The sequence below is a fragment of the Protopterus annectens genome, chromosome 1.part1 (genome assembly GCF_019279795.1).
Source record: "Protopterus annectens isolate FY-2018-M chromosome 1.part1, PAN1.0, whole genome shotgun sequence".
Taxonomy (NCBI): Eukaryota; Metazoa; Chordata; order Ceratodontiformes; family Protopteridae; genus Protopterus; species Protopterus annectens.
Genome location: NC_056726.1, coordinates 846011915 through 846029851, shown reverse-complemented (window position 1 = coordinate 846029851; position 17937 = coordinate 846011915). Strand labels below are relative to the sequence as shown.

General features: G+C 37.0%; 1 protein-coding gene across 1 annotated transcript in view; it reads left to right on the top strand.

Annotated features, from left to right (window-relative positions):
- LOC122815150 (probable E3 ubiquitin-protein ligase HERC1) overlaps window positions 1-17937 on the top strand; it is a 5886073-nt gene that overhangs the window by 4138157 nt on the left and 1729979 nt on the right. Inside the window, exon 53 of the mRNA XM_044087407.1 lies at window positions 16104-16231. Within this exon, the coding sequence (XP_043943342.1) occupies window positions 16104-16231 (128 nt within the window). The remainder of the gene's footprint in view (window positions 1-16103; window positions 16232-17937) is intronic.

Genomic DNA, 17937 nt, shown 5'->3' with positions numbered 1-17937 from the left:
ATACTTTTTCATTTAAATAGTACTTTTTGTTGACATCATTGAATCCAATTTACAGTCTTTAAAATCATATTTGAATAGCAAACTGTGCATTTATTTATTTTTATTTTACATTTGTTGACCAGGATTGTCCAACTGAGCTGAGTAACCCTTTTTCAGCAGAGACCCGGGGAGAAAAGCTCCAGAATATTACAATAAGTTTAAACAAAAATAGACAAGATAAGTTTAACAGAAATAGTCAAATTAAACTTTACCAAACAGCCAAAATAAAAGTTTTATTATTCCACAGTTATAGTATCTACCTCCTTTTTTTTTACAAATTGTTAAGTAATGTTATCAGTTGTCACTGAGGCAGTTAGAGTATTATGATATATGGGTCTACTGCTTTTGGTCGAAAATTATTTCAGGCAGTTCACTTCACCGAAAATGCATTTATTTCACTGAAAACCCATTTGGTCGAATTCCATTTGGTCGAAAATGGAATATAGCCCCTGCCCCACTGCAGTGCGACCCTGGAGTGAGAATATGAAGTTAAGGGAGGTGTGGGGGGCTCAGCTCCCCACATAATTGTAGTGTATTCACTGTTATATACTTGTGTATCCATTAAAAATACATTAAAACATATAACATCAGTAAAAACTAGTTGCAAAATGTGGGGGGCTTTGCCCCTACACCCTCAACTTTATATTCGCACTCCAGGGTCGCACTGCAGTGGGGCAGGGGCTGTATAGCATTTTCGACCACATGGAATTCGACCAAATAAGCTTTCAATCAAATGAGCTTTCAGTGAAGTGGGCTACCTGAAATAATTTTCTACCAAATGTAATTCGACCAAAAGCAGTAGACCTATATGTGTGTGTGTGTGTGTGTGTGTGTGTGTATATATATATATATATATATATATATATATATATATATATAAATGTGTATGTATATTTCCATCAAGTTTCTTCACTGGCCTTCCAAACCTACAATATTTTGTAGGACATGGGGCATCTATTTTATCTTGCTGTTGTGCAGTTCACGCTACTGCAACTTTTCCTGGAGACACAGCAAAAGAGCTTCTTTTCTGCAATTTTCATATGTCACAGTTCTAAATATTTTTTTTTCCAGAGATGATAGTGGTTGTTGCAGTTTTCAGCCTTTTCTTTCAGTTTGTTTTTCCTTTTGGTTATGCTGACTTATTAGCTTGGCTTCACTTCCCTGCTCGGCCTTTCTCATGTGTGCTGACCTTAACCCCCAGATTTGTATTAGGTTATAAATACCATTTTCCTAAAAGTAGGAGTAGCACTAAAGAAGAGACAGATGCACACAGGACCGGTCTTAGGCCAGTTGGACATGTTTGGCCCAGTAGGACGTATGGCCAGTGTTACGCATAGGTGACCAAGAAATCCCCCTTATTTTTTTACCAAAACATACTCCTGCCACTGTGACCCAGTTGGAAGTGCCAGCAGCAGTAGTAGTTCAAGGAAGCATCTGATTGGTTGCCACATGATGATGCTCTGGAGCCTTCAGTAGGAACCCAATGCAAAAGTTCAACTGGAGTTGCACAGCAAAGGAAGTAGCAGGAAACAATGGCAACTCTGACATACTTCTTAATTTCCAGGCTTTCTGCTCAGTTCTACCCACAGTCTACACAAGAAATCACAAAGTCTCAAGTCAAAGATCAAGTTCATGGCAGGTGGAAGTGAGCAGAAAACTCTTAAATGTTTTAATAATTGTTGATAATAGCCACAGCAGCATCAGGAGGTATGCAGGCATCAGTACCATTAGGATCTGCAGAGGATCTGCAAATGTGCAAGAGAATTTAGAACCTAGCAGGCACCCAGATATGCATATCTCTCAAGTGTTCTGATTATGAGGAGCAGCTATCATTCTGAGTCTTAAAAAATTCAAGAGGCATTCTAATGGTCGTGTTAAGAAGAAGACTGCAGGCATCGATCTCATTTAGCTATGAAAGCATATGTAGTTAACTGTGTATCTGTAAAGAGCTAAAATAAACTTCTGTGGCTATTTCTGTGAACTATGTTGATATGGCTGGCTATGGTTTAATTTTAAACAGAGCAAATAAATTACTGTAGCCATTTTTTAAAGTTGTTGTATTATAGTAATAAACAAAAAGTGTTCACAAAGTCCCTGTAATCACTATGTATTGTGTCTGTCTATAGATGCAAGTGAGTGACCCTGGCTTGCTATTGTATGCCATTGTTAAGCAGCCATTATTCTGGCTTTGTAGTGCTAATGTGTATTTGTGTGACACAAGCTGGAGTACTTTACTGTATTACTTTTCTGTGATTGGCTGCAGTGCATTCCTATGAAACAGAAATAAAATAAATTGCAATAGTAATTATTTTTTATTACGATCAAATGCCTGAGGTGTACTTTGTCAACAAAGTGGTTATTTGTTTTCTTTATTTTGTTTTTTAAACATTTTGGTTTTTTGGTCATTAGTATTTAGGATCACTTTCAGTTTTTATTTATTTTTAGTATTTATTTGTATATATTTACATATAGACTGTAATATATGTTATTTATATTTTTAAAATATTTTAAAGAGTAGTCTGACATTACACATGTGTGTATTTAGATAAAGAGGGCTTTTGTTTTTTTTTAAAAGAAAAGAAAAGCTGTGTGTGTTTCAAATGAATATTGTGTATTAAATTTTAAGCATGTCAATTGGGAGGGGTTACAAAGTATTTAATCCCTTCCCCTTTTTATTTTTTTCTGTTGAGGAAGAGAGGTTAGAGTACACCTTCCGAAAAGTTATGGTTAATAAAAACATCATATCATTTTAAAGTTACCGCTTGTTCATTGGAATATTTATTATATCTGCACTCAGCTTCCTTCGTGGTTTTCATTTTCAGTAACAAAGTGGTTATAACTACTGGGTATAGGGGACTGCCTGTTGATGAAGATGACTGATCCTGTTGTTTGATTAAGTTAGACATTAATCTGGTTTTGCAGGGCTGGTTTGTGTTTGTGAGAAACACATTGGAATGATTTTGCTGTGGCATTTTTTAAATCACAACCAGACATTTGAGGTGCATGCACAGAGTCAGTAATGTTGGTACAGAGAATGTCTGTGCATAAAAGTGACTTAACCATTATTTTGTCACAGTTATATAGTCACTGAACTGGCTTTGCAGGCACAATGTCACACAGTGTATTCCATTTGTTAAAATCAGTGTAAATTAATTGTTGCTGTGGTTTATGCATCTGTGAGTAACTAGTTTGCCATAATTCATTTCATTTTTCATCACAGTCAGATACTAGCACCATACACAATGAGTAACTGCCTTTGATGGTCTGGACAGGGTGTGTGTGACAGTAACTGAATATATTGCTACACTGCTGCATTGAGTAACGTTGCCATCTCACAGAACTTGCTTATCTGATAAAGTTATTGGTTGTGGTTCCTGCTGTGTAGAGTCTGCATGCCCTTCTTCTCTCTATTTGAAATTTATCCACATGTACTTGTTTCCTCCATAACACAAAAGCATACCTTAGCTGAAGTGATATTTCTCCAGTTTGCCTGTAAACAGGCATCCAGTGAGAATGTGTGAATGTGTGCATGCAAATCTTCATAGGTAGTAGCAGTGTGTGTGTGTGTGTGTGTGTGTGTGTGTGTGTGTGTGTGTGTGTGTGTGTGTGTGTGTGTGTGTGTGTGTGTAAACATGGGGAAAAATAAAATCGCAAGTTTTATTTGTGGTCACACACAACAATAATGTGGGGAGAGGGCATGTACTTAGTTGTTGTCAAATATATGCACTCTGCGTCCTTATCATCATTTCCACAGGAGGAGGGCTCTTTTAACTGCTGCTGTCTCCTACCCAGATTCGGGATATTCTGTCAGTTCTACAGGAGGGACATGTTTACTGAGTGTATGCATGTTTAATGAATCATCTGTGCACAGGGTCCCAGCATCCTATTATACAGGCCCATTGTAAGTTAAGCAGATCCTGAGAGAGGAACTGCAGGAGATGTTGACTGTAGTGGTAATCCAGAAGCACAGTAGTCTATTTCTGTTTTAACACATTTTACGACAAAAATATAAACTAATAAACCAATATATTATTTTGTTTTAATACACAATAATGAGACACATTTCTGATTCCTAATCTGAAATAATTGCAAGACTGAACATGTAATAAATTGTATGATACCAAATATTATATAAGCAAATATTGAAAGCTACAGTTATCAGGCATCATATACACAAACAAAGAACATTGACTGTTCAGTGATTGACCATTGAAATCAACAGAATTAAATGATTGCAAATGCAAACACACTAGCTTTGCACTTGGGGTCATAAGAAAACACACACAAATAAAGTACAAAAATGATTGCAAATGCAAGAAAAGCACCCTTGCAGTAGTAGAGCTAGGCAGCTGTAGTTGTTAGCTTAAATAAAAATAAGCAGTTTAAGAAAAAAACAAATGTAAAGACATAAGCAAGTATAGGTTCATAGGTTTCATAGGTTGGTACTAGGCTATCGGCCCTAAGGCCTATGCAAGCCTGGCCATAACAATTCCCTGGAAATTTCTTCCCACAATATTTACTTCTCTGGGCCCCTGTCTAGCAAATGGAAATACTGGGGATTGAACCCAAGGCCTCATACATGCAAAGCATGCCCTCTACCTCTGCATGCTGGAGGTTAAAGGGAATGCTACCATGCTAGCAGTAACTATTTTCAAAAAGAATATAGGAAATAACTGTTACCTCACAAATGAATATGGCACACATGAAAACACATATTAAAATGTGAATCATTTACTAGAATTAATAGGGAATGGAGAAAGACCATAAAAATTAGCAGGCAGAACTAAAGAAGTCATAGATAAATGGTGTGAAGCTTAATGGAAGTAAGAAGGAAAGAAAATAACGTGAGGAATAGATATCTGAATGTAAAGTGGTGTGGTATTGGCAAAAATAAGTCCACAATAAAAAAGTGATAAATTCCCAAGTGTAGTGTACCCAGAAGGGAAGTGCTTTCATCTCACGAAATGTAAATTGCATTAAACAAAAAGGGAGCAGTGCGGAATAGACAGTGTGAAGCAAACAACAAAAAACAGAGAATCATGCTAGCTGTAGAAGAAACATAACAGAAGGGTGAAGCTGCGTGAGTTGATTTTTCCTAAACAGGGAGGGAGCATACAAGAAGGAAAGAAACCAGCCAAACCAATTTCAGAAGATGAAACTAGTTGGGTGACCAACTTAGAAATCAAGAAACAGCTCAACTAAATGAGTATATGTCAAGATATTAAACCTTAAAAAGTTTGAACACTTGGATCACTTTCTTGGGAATGTCTGTCACAAAGATTTTGAAAAAAAAGTTTGAATTACAAAGATTTGAAAAAACAAGCAAAAACTTTGCTTTTGCATGGGGGAAGAGCTGCCCTACACCCCCACCCCCTCCTGATTTATATATAGCAACTCCGAGATCACACTACAGTGGGGAAAGGGCAAATTCCAAGCCATCACTGTACTGCGATCTTGCACATCTAAATATAGGCAAATGTTCAAAAAGATGATTTTCAAAATCTCTATTTGACAATTTAAGCATTTGAACTTTTGACAGTTCAAACACCTGAGTTACACCCAACTAAACATTTACTGTGTGAATTTTAGAATATGCATAGCAAAGTAAGTAAGAAACAAAAAAATTAATTCAAGAGGAAACAAAAAAATAAAATGTGGATTTAAAGCGTAATCTAATAAAATACAAATGACCTAAAGAGATATACTTTAATAACTACATTTAGTTAAGCAAAGTAAGTGTACCAGTATAATTACTTTACTATTGTAAACAATGAAAATAAACTGCACATATACAAATCTTTCAGAAAGGTGTGCATGACATTCTAACCTAGTACTTTCTTAGGGCTGAAAGTTTAAATAAGCAGAATAATAATGAACACTCAGACAAAAATATTATTTTATCATTCTTAATAAAACAATAATGATTCCAAATTAATTAAAATTGCATTCAAAATATCTTAAGGCACTAAGAAAACATTTTTAGGTTCATAGGACGTTACTAGGTTATTAACCTGAGAGTCTTTACAAGCCTAGCCGTTAAATCCCAGTGTAATACAAGATGAGAGATATCGTCTGTTCCCAAGGTTTTTCTAGAAAGGACTGCCCATGTCCAGGATAGCAGCTGGGGCAATCCCCGGCAGAAATTTATGGTTTTCCATCTAGTTGTCCAGGTTGCGCTTAAACAGGGTAAAGGAGGTGCTTTGCTTGATATGGATTGGAAGGCTATTCCAGAGGCGTGGCAACCTCTGAGAGATGTATCTATCTCTCCTGCAGGTCCTGTTTATGTTCATAGGTTCATAGGTTCATACTAGGCTATCTGCCCGAGGGCATTTACAAGCCTAGCCCATCGTTTTGTGGCTTACGCCACCCCTTTAGTATGGGGAACTATACCCATTATTTTGCTGTGCCTCTGTCGAGCAGTGACACTGAGGTAATCCCTGGGGTATATCTGCGATCTCCCATCCATTGGTCAAGATTTTTCTTGAACAAGGCCAGCGAGGTGCTCTGCCTCACATGTACCGGGATTTTGTTCCACAGCATAGGGAGTCTTTGGGTGATGAATCTATCCAGGTTTAAGTCTCCCGCCCTTGTGGCTCTGATGGATCTAGATTTTTTGAGGTGAAGCATAGATTTAAGGCTAGATTTAAGTCCTTGGAATAAGTGACTCTAGTCCCATTTGACTAACAGATGGGCAGCATTTCTATTAGATTTGGGTCAGAGATAGCCCTGTAAACCAGACAGAAGTTGCCTCTAAGTAGTCTATACGCTACTGAGTACATTGACAGTGATTTTGATGGACAGCTGACTTGCTGAAGAAGAAATAACAATGAAAAAACAAAAACATGAAAACAGAAGTCGGGAGATAAAGCCTATAGCTGCAGAGATAGTCCCATTAATGAGCTTTTATTTAATCCAGTGGAAAAATACAACTAAGGAGATATATGTTGTCAGCGTTGTTGTTGGTCCTGTTATTTGTATTTTTACTTTTATGCATAAACATCATTCCTCCTCCAAAACATTTCTCTGCATGTATTTTCTCACGGTTTCCATTTTTTCCATGTAGTTTACTCCTACCCTTTTCAAAAGACTCTATTTCGTGTTCTTTTATCTCTGTTACAATATTCACTTCTTCAAGTATGATTGGTTTAGACTTTGATTTCCATTTTCTAGTAATTGCTATCTGGCAGCCACCAGAATTAAACTTAACAAGGCCTTACTATATTAAGGCAATTCAGATCCTGTATCCCAGCTCAAACAATCATTTACTTAGTTGCAACCATTTACTCATGCAATATTTCTGATAGAGTACTCTATAGGGAGGGACTTTCAAGATGGTTGCACATTGAGTAACAGATTAATTTCAGCTCTGTAAATCATTGTGTGTGTGTTGTACCTTTAGAGCTACTGTAATTCATGGGCACATGTATATAAGTACTGAGCACGTGCAAGCAGAGTGCCATTTTGTGTAAGCAGCCAGAGTGGAAGCATGTATGTGTGTCGCAGTCAGTCAGTCCATTTGTGTTATGTTCAAGTCATCCATCCTGATGTGTTTCTGTGTAATAAACATCTTAAATGAAAACCCAAGCCTCATTGTCTTATTTGAATAAACAAGATGAGTGACATGGTGTCAGAACGGGATCCATTTCAAAACGTCTTAAAACCATAAGGCGCACAGTCAGAAAAGGAGGAATATACAGGAGTGTCTCAAACGACTCACAAACGGGTCAGAAAATATTTCAAGGTACTTAAACTTGATTAAATGAATTTTCACTTGATGGATACAAAGCGAAGCATTCAAAACAGTCAAAATGAATTACTGAATAAACAAAATGTTGGAAATTGCGACATATTGATAAAAGCACTTGAAATAATTACGAAAACGTTTAAAATAATATCCAAATGTATAAAATATTAGAAAAAGAGAAAACTGTATTTTTTTGCACTGTACTACTTCTTCGCATTAACTAAAACTATTTGAAGTGTCCACAATGTACAAAGTGTTGGCATTGTGTGCAGTATTACAGTACAGTCTTTTCAAAGAGTACAGTCATTTCAAAGAGACTGTTGTCTAGTTAAATATAACTACAGGTACCTGGTGTGCATTTGTAAATTATTTGGCATGGCAGAGGGATTTCACAGACCTGGTCCGCTTGTGTTTGATAATAATATTGCTGAAAATTGGAGAGTGTTTGGGCAGCAATACAATATTTTCGTAAAGGCTACTTTTTCTGATAAAGACATGTATAAAAGCATTTATTCTTCTCAATTTAGCTGGCTGAAAAGCCATTGAGAGAGAATGTTCATTTGTGCTTCCACCTGCTGTTTATGCAGAGGAGGGGGAAGACTGCCATATTGTGGTACAGGCTGAAATGCGGGAAGATCCTGAATGCTTAAAATTAAATTTGGAGAAATGTACAACCCTCAAATGAATATTACAGTGGAAAGCACATATTTTACACAAGAGATTAAAAGCCTGGTGAAACATTTGCGGCATATATAACTGACTTGAGAAACAAGTCAAAAACTTGCAGATTTGGTATCTAAAAGATGAGTTGATAAAAGACAGGCTTGTGTGTGGTGTTAATAATGATGCAGTGAGAAATATTTTGTTTTGAGACAGTGATTTCACTTTAAGTAAAGCCATAGAGATTTGTCAAATATATGAAGTTACAGAAAAGCCCACAGATATGCTTAAGAATGAGAAAAGCATGTTTGCAGTATATTCCAGTATGAATGTTGATAGTATGTAGCACGGGATTAAGAGATATAAGCTAAAGGGTGCAGCTTTAATAAAACCCAGGGCACACACAGCAAAATCAAGGGGTGATTTAGCAAAACCTCTGGAAAACCTCATAGTCAACTGTCGTAATTGTGGAGGCAGTCACGAACCTAAACAAGAGAAGTGCTTAGCTTTTTGTCAGTAATGCCACAGATATAAAAAGAGGAATCATTTCAGAAAGCTTTGTAAATCAAGAGGCACATTCTTTTATTAAAAGAGAGCATTCAAAGAAGCAAATTGATCAAATAGAAAGCTGCAACCAAACTTTTTATGTTGATGGTGTCTCATGCTTGATGAAAAGGTTAATGCAGTAGATTTGCTAATAAAAAGCCAAGTATTTTGTACTGTATTGATCAATGGGAGACCTGTAGAGCTCAAACTTGATACTGGTTCAAAGTGCAATGTTATGTCAGCAGAAATGTTTGCTAAGGTAAAAGCTGGGGAAAAAACTTGATTTGGTAAAGTGTGCAAAGCTTGTTGCTTATGGTGGTGAAGAGATTCAAACCAAAGGCTCAGTAGTGCTTTCATGCTATTCTACTGGGAACAGCCATGACGTGCAGTTTTACGTAGTCAAAAGACCCATGCAGTCGTTGTTAGGCCTCAGAGATAGTTTGAAAATGGGACTGATTTAATTTTATAAGGAAGTCTACACCATGTAAGCACAAGTGATAACAAAGGTTTCACACAATATTTTTTCTGAATATTCTGATATTCTCAGACAAGCTAGACAAACTCCCAGTTGTGTACTCCTTTAAGTTAGATCATGAGGTAAGGCCAGTTGTCAGACCAGCATGGAAAGTTGCAGTGGCAATGCAGGGCAAAGTAAAAGCAGAGCTGGATAGAATGGTGCATTTAAGAATAATTTGTCCAGTGGAAGAACCAACTGAATGGGTATCCTCCGTGGTAGTAACTTGTAAGAAAAGCTCAGATGACATTCAAATATGTATTGATCCTGGAGAGTTGAACAAAGCAATTACATAACCTTATCATTTGATGCATATAGTTGAAGAAGTTGTTGGTCTCATACCAAATGCCACTGTTTTTTCTTTCTTAGATGCAAAAAGCTCATTTTGGCAAATTTGGCTTGATAGAAAATCTTCCTTGCTAACTACTTTCAGTACACCATTTGGAAGGTACATAGTTTTGAGAATGCCATTTGGAATAAATTCTGCCAGTGAAGTCTTTCAATGTGCAATGAAACAAATTTTTTCTGGTAATCCATGTGCTATTATAGTAGATTATATTCTTGTAGGAGGCAGTGGTGATGTCGAACATGATAGAAATCTCAGGAAAGTTCTAGATCGTGCTCCTGAAGTGACTCTTAAACTGAATCCTCAGAAATGTAAATTCAGGCTGAAAGAAATTGCTTATGTTACTTACTTCTGTTTACTAGTTCAGGCTTATGACCAGATCCATCCAAGCAAGCTGCAATTCTTGACATGCCAGCTCCAGACGATGCCAGATTTGCAATTTCTTCTTGGCATGGTCAACTATGTAGGCAAGTTCGTTCCTGGCTTAAGTGAATTTTCAGCACTGCTATGAGAGCTGACATCCCAAAATGTAACTTGGTCTTGGATGGAACAAGCAGCAAAGAGCATTTGATATCTTGAAACAGAAAATTGCCAGTCCAACCACTTTGAGATATTATGATATTCACAAACCTATATCTCTTTCCTGCGATGCTTTGAAATATGGTCTTGGTGCAGTAATTCTTCAAGAAGGCAGACCAGTAGCCTATGCATCTTGACCTCTAACTCAAACTGAGATGCAGTATGTGAAAACTGAAAAAAAGCTTTTGGCAGTAGTGTTTGCATGATCAAAGTTCAGTGATTATATTTATGGCCGACCTATTCAAATTCAGACTGATTATCAACCTCTGGTTACTATTTTAAGAAAACTAATGCACACAGCTCCTGCTAGATCACAGTGCATGATGTTAAAATTGCAAAAGTACAATTTCAGTATGGTTTACACAAAAGGCAAACTTCTTTATCTTGCTGATATTCTATCCAGATCACCCAGACAAACCACTAACAAGCATGACAATGAGAAAACTGATTTTGAAGTCATGGAAGTGAAAAATTTTTGTGCCCATGTCTTGATGAGCTTAGAAATCACACAGCTTCATATCAGTCTTGTTTACCAATAGATGTGCAGCAGTATTTTCCTTAGAGACGAGATTTTGATGGAAGATGGTATAATCATGAAAGGTTGAAAAGTGGTAATTACAAAATCCTTGCAACAAGAGTATATTAAAATCTTTCATCAAGGTCACCTGGGAACTGATTCTACCAAAAGAAGGGGGAGAGAACTAGTATTTTGGCCTTCTTTGTCAGACGATATTGAGTAGAAAATCTCAGCTTGTTCAGTTTGTAATAGTACTAAACCGCACCAACAAAAAGAACCACTTCAGCTAAACCATATTCCTGAACTACCTTGGTCAACAGTAGACACAGACATTTTTAAATGGAATGGTCAACATTATTTGGTATTAGTAGACCCTTATTCAAATTCATTCGCGATTGACCTACTTCCTAACCTAAAGTCCAGTTTTGTCATACGAAATTGAAGAGACATTTTTCTGTCCATGGTAGCCTGCACAAAGTTGTTTTTGACAATAGTCACAGTTTACAAGTCAGCAGTTCAAAGGATTTGTTGAGAGATGGGACTTTGTAGATATTCAGGACTAATAGCAACATGAACAGTCTGATGGCTTGGCTGAACATGCAGTTCAAAGTGCGAAACAGTTGGTGAAATCCAAAAGAAACAAAACAAATATTTTTTCTCAGTTTGCTTAACTCAGAAACATCTTCGAGACAATTTACTTGGTTCAGCTGCTCAGAGATTGATGTCGAGACAAACCAGAACTACACTACCAATCAGTAAGAATTTGTTGATTCTAAGTGCTAAAAACAACAAAGCAGTAAAAGCTCAACTCATGGAAAAACATTTGTCACAGAAATTTCATTATGACAAAACCAGGCCAGCAAACCTCTCAATCCATTAAAAGAAGGAGAGAGAGCGAGGATGCAAACAGCAAAAGGATTTAATCGAGTAGGACTTGTGAAACATCTATGTGAGGAACCGAGATCGTACATCGAGTCACAAGAAGTTGTATTTAAGCAGAATTGGAAACATTTACTACCGGTGTCTGAGCCAGTGTTACATTATCTTGTCTGTAATGGAGAGACTACTAATACTTATGCTATCGCACGTTCCTGTTCCAGAGAACAATTCACTTTCTGTTCCTGTAAATATCCCTGAAGTTTCTAATGAAGAGCATTCCCCAAAGACTGTCTCTGTTGCTAAATCCAGTACCAATTATTATATAATGAGGTCAAGTCATATCTTAAAACCTAATCCTAGATACACAGCAACTTGGACATGATTGTTATTGTTTATATGTTTACATAATTTGCATGCATATCTGATTATCATTTTTCATTTGCATGACAAAATAATCAAAGAGGGAGGATGTAGATCCTAGTGTGTGTGTTGTACCTTTAAAGCCACTGTAGTTCATGGGCACGTGCGTGTAAGTACTGAACACATGCAAGCAGAGTGCCATTTTGTGTAAGCAGCCAGAGTGAAAGCATGTATGTGTGTAGCAGTCAGTCAGTTAAGTTTATGATCCAGCCATCCATCTTGATATGTTTGTGTGTAATATGATCCAGCCATCCATCTTGATATGTTTGTGTGTAATAAACATCTTAAACGAACACCCAAGCCTCATCGTCTTATTTGAATGCGGAAGACGAGCGACAAGCTCTCCCACTATGAAAACAGAAACTCAGAAAAGTGAGCCAAGTGAACTTGTCTTTTTGTCTTTTAAAACCAGGATAGCACATCACTGCACCAACATATGTCAAGGTAGTCTTACCAACAATCCCTTGGCTAAACATGCTAAGGAAAACATTGGACATAACACCTTCACTTTTCATGTCATTAACAGGATCTACTTTGAAGACCTGGATGGCAACAAAAACAACAGACTAGAAAAGAAGGAATTAGAATGGCAGATTTGGATGAGAGCAGGAAAACCACCAGGCCTGAATAACTCATTTTCTATTAACTGTGTACCGAACCTTAGGAAAATGGACCACCACAATTTTTACTGAACTTGAGAGAGAATGGCCAGTGTGTGTGTGTCTATATACCTGGATCAGCTTTTATGAAAAAGAAAGAAAGAATATTAAAGATATAACCCTAACAGTCTAAACAAGAGTGTCTCTTATTTTGCTAAATAATTACCAAGTGAGCTCATTGTTGCCCACGAGACACTAAATCGACCCCAGATCATTAGCAGTATCTAACCTATTTTAAATGAACAAATCTAGCACTGGAACTATGAGCAGTAGGAATCAGCAGATGAATGCAGACCCAAACCTCATAGGCAGATCTGATGAAGGTACATGAATGTGCTGCAGTATCAGCTCCAGAAAGTTGAGAGACTCTTTCTTTGTATTTTTTGATAGATCATCGTAATCTGTCTGTAAAGTAATATTTACAGATACAGCATTCTTGTCTGAAGACATCTCCTTATGTCCACAAATCAAATGGGGCAAGAGTCACTTGCTCCAGGGATCTCAACCTAGCCCGTGACATTAACAAAACATGCTGGAGAGACAAATATATCTCTCAGATATTGCTGCTCCTCTAGAATAAACTCGCAATTCACATGAAGCAGAGCTCCTCCATGACCCTATTCAAATGCAACCTAGACAACTGGATGGTAAACTATAAATTCACCCTGGGGTGGCACCTATGTCTCTCATGGACAGGGGTAGTCAGTGCTGATCATAGACTCGCTCTGCGAATAATGACCGTTTCACATGGCTAGGCTTGTAAATGCCGTAGGGCCATTAACCTAGTAACCTCCTATGAAACTATGAACCTATAAGTAGCTTCGAGAGTCCTGCTTTCATTTTCGACCACCTTTCTTTTGTGTAATACCACAAAGGATCTTTACACTACTAAATTCTTTGGGAGAATGTGGTACTTCAACAGGGATACTGCTGTTTTTTTTTCCTGTAAGCCATGATTTTTTTAGACTGTTGAATTTTTCAAAGAGGTGTTTTGAGTTGGTTCCCCAACCATGGGAATGGGATTTACCTCCAGGATTTGGTTTGGAAGTCACTATTTGTTTGATTTTCCAAACATTAATGGTATGAAGATAGGGGATATACTTTGGAATCCCCTACAAGTTTAACAAAGTTAAAAAAAGTCCAGTATTTTCAGGTTTTCTTCTTCTGCTGAATTTTGCAAATGTGATTAATGTTTTGTAATGACACATTTATTCATTACTTGCCAAATTGACAGCTTTCTTCTTGTTGATCTCTGTCTCCCAACTCCAGTCTCTGGTTCATTTTAACATACTCCTAATTTTTCGAGTCAAGTTAAGTGTATTTCTCAAGTCTGTCAAGCATTTTCCTTTGGAGCACTGGAAATTATTTCACTGGCATAATTGCTCTATGAGCTTTATTACAGTTCACTTTTGTTGGACAGACTTTTGTATTTCCTCCTTAGCAAGTTCAGCATAAAACAAAAATACTTTGACCCACCAGGAAAAATATTCTGAAGATAGCTGGTTACAGCAGATTGAATCTTACACCTGCCTGTCAACATTCCCTGATTGCTGGAATGAATTTACTCCTTTTCTGTCTGATGTTCAGTGAGTAATCATTTTCTGCAAACATGCTATTGTCTCCAACTTTTAGTACTTTGTCCATCAGCCACAGTTTTGTCAGAATCAACTTTTTCTGCTGGTAGGATTGCTTTTTCGCTATTAGAGGTTTGGACCATACACACAGTGTACATTTTCAGTTAACAGTTCCTGCTGTGGAATACCAGTCCGGTTGCTTATTTGTGCTTTCATAAAATTACTATAGTTTATTCCTTCCAGTTTCTCTGGTACAGCAGAAAATATGTTTTTCCCTATGTGCTCTGTCCTTTACTTCTATCATTTTTTGAAACATCTCTTCTTGAGCAGTCTCATACTCTGCCATCCTCTTCTTCATTTTGACCTCTGCTGTTTGCAGTTTTATCAGCTCATCTGAATATCTGTTTAAAGTTACTTCCATTTTTTCCAGCCTTTTGTTGTTTAAATTGATATACTCCTTCAGTTTTTTGTTTACTTTAATCAGCTCTGAGCACAATTTGCTTATTTTTTCCACTAGAATGCTAGAAGTTGTATCTTGTACCAAAAGCTGGAGCTTAAACTGCTTTTAGCTGAACAGCTGTAGGATTCCTTCCAGACAGTATTTTCTCCTAACCTTTTGTGGTTGGTTTTCTTTCAATTCTCTAAATTTCTTCTTTGCTTATATCCAGGCAGTGCACTTACTAACCAGTAACTAAAATTTACCCTAAAAAACAAGTTCACTGCCTGAAATTAAGCTGTTACTCATTGTGCAACCAACTTTGAAATCCCCCTTGACTACATGATATTATTTTTAAACTACTGATGTGTTTACAAATTAAAATTTTCAAGTTCAGCATAGTTAACTTTGACAGTTTTCAACACTGTGATCTACCATTTTCAGTTTAGCTGTTCCTTCTCAGCCTTACACAAATATGACATGTCTCAGTTTAGCAGTGGTATTGCAGACATTTTGTTTTACATTGTGATATACAGCTACCTCACCTATGCTACCATTGTGTCTAGTAAACCATTCAATGTTGACAGTAATTATGGTTAGACTGTCTGGATTACTTTTTTTTTTTTTTTTTTTTAACTTCAAAGATTTTTGTAGTTATACAGAAGTACAAAAGGTCATACAGTAATATGTATGTTCTTAAAAGCTGAAATATATCGAAAAATCAAAAAAAATGTTTACACTATGTATAATCTTGCCTGGGTAATCACTCAATATATTTTTATTAGAGTAGAACTTAAACCATAAGTTAATTATTCTTGTTAAATATAACAAAGAAATACAAGAAAGACATGAAATAAAAGTTGTTATTAAGCTAAAGTAGCGGCAACTATGTTCTGATATAAATCAGTGATTTAAGAATAGTTTGGGCCCATGGGCCTCAGACTCGCATACCTGTTCTTTGGAGTCTGGTGCTCTGCCACTGTACTGTGGCAGCACCCTTGAATTCATTTTGGCAGCTAGTACGTCATTTGAAAATATTTAGTGGTCCCAGTAGGCTGCTTGCCTGGTTCAAATACACAGTAGCCCCTATTATTATTATTGTTATTATTACTACTAGTATTATTATTATTGTTGTTGCCGTCACTGTTATGTTACTGTTTCATTTATTTTATTGTTAATTTATGTTACAGTGAGACATATGGCTGCAATCAGGACACTCGCTCTGAGAGTTTGGACATGACTCCTGTTCTCTTTAGTACCAGTGGAATCTATCTAGCTGCTGCTCATGAAAAGGCTATCACCTTCTGGATGGTCAAAGGTAATAGGCGAAAAGAATTATTTACTTTTTAAGGAGCTAAAAGAATTGTTTACATTTTTTTTAGAACTACATTTACTTTAACAGATCTTGTCATTGCTCTTGGCCATAACATAGAATTTCAAATCTAGGCAACTAATCATAAAGCAACTCAGAATGTAAATACTTCTGGCTTTTGTACATGGAGACTACCATCTTCTTCTCATCTGGTATTATTCCTTCTAATTTGACGATGGCAGAAGCAGCTATTGTGAAATAAATCCATATGTACTGCACATGGCTAAAACACAGCAGCTGTTGGTAGCCCATTTTAGAAATGTTTGCTATGGAGTACTAATGTGGAATAAGCCTAGGCAAAGTAAATAGCCTGAAGAAAGATCTCGACCCTTTGTTTGCATATTTGGCATGTTTCTCCATGCATCTGTTTTTCCTCATTTGTAGTTTTCCTAGGATCATCGAATCATAGTAAGTTGCTTTAGGCTATCAATGTCAAGTCAATTCAAGCCTAGCCATTTCATCTCAATGTAATAATCTATTCAGTACCTAGGACAGGATTATTTATTAATGACTGCTGATGTCCAGGAGGGTTGTGAGCACTATACCTGTTAAGAATTTATGGTGCCCCATTCAGTCGTCCCAAGTTCCTTTTGAACAGTGTCATAGAGGTACTCTGCTTCACATGAATTGACAGCCTATTCCAAATGCATGCCAGTCACGAGACACATCTGTCCTTCCAGGATGTCCTATTCAAGTCACAGGTGATATTTAGGTCCCTGGAATGGGTAGCTGTAGTCCCGTTTGATTTACAGATGTGCAGCAAATTCATTAGTTTTGAGATTGCTGTGTAAGCCAGGCATAAGTCTCCCCAAAGACGGATACACAATGCTGAGTATAGTGACAGGGACTTTAGTTGGACTGTGTAAGGCACATGCTGGAGTTCCTTGATCTTCTTAGTTAGAAACCTCTGAATTCTGTCCCATTGCTGCAGGTGCTTTGTACTGTACATACCAAAAGGGGCGTTATATTCAATTATGGGCCTGATTAGTGACGAGTATAGAGGGGTTATAACCTCCTTTGCTTTAGAGGCCATGCCTTTACTGTGTGATGTCGTTTGCTTTCAGGATTAAGAGCTGCCTTTGTCAGCTCTAAAGATCTCTGCATCAGTACTAACGTAAGAAATCACTGTGTCTATTTAATGTTTTACTCTGTACATTTCTTGTGAAAAAGGAAACAGCAAGGGGAAATTAAAACCACTGCAACCTCACAGTATTGCAAAGCTTACCAGGTGTAATTCTGGTATTTTTTTAATTTTACATCACCTTGTTTCTTTGAAAGTTAAATAGGCTTGCAGTGAATTAGTTATTTTGAAAAGTTTTACAAATTAATTTTTAATATTGTTACAAGGTAATTTAATTTGAAGAGTCTTTGACAAATAGCCAATAAAAAGAAACTGCCGTGGAGAACTGATATGTGATGACAAAGTTGATGTGTATTGATGTCCCCTGCAGTTTTGCCTGTGACAGGGGCTCGATGTGTGTGGTAAAGGGATGGACCAGTCCACAGTTGTGTGAGGGTGTTTTTGCAGGGTAAGCATGTTCAGGAATTGTAAGGATCCTATCCCTCTGTTATAGTTAGCATTGCTTACTCACACTTAGCAGCACACATGATACACAGTGTAACAAAGCCTAGGGCAGATTGGATGGAGAGAT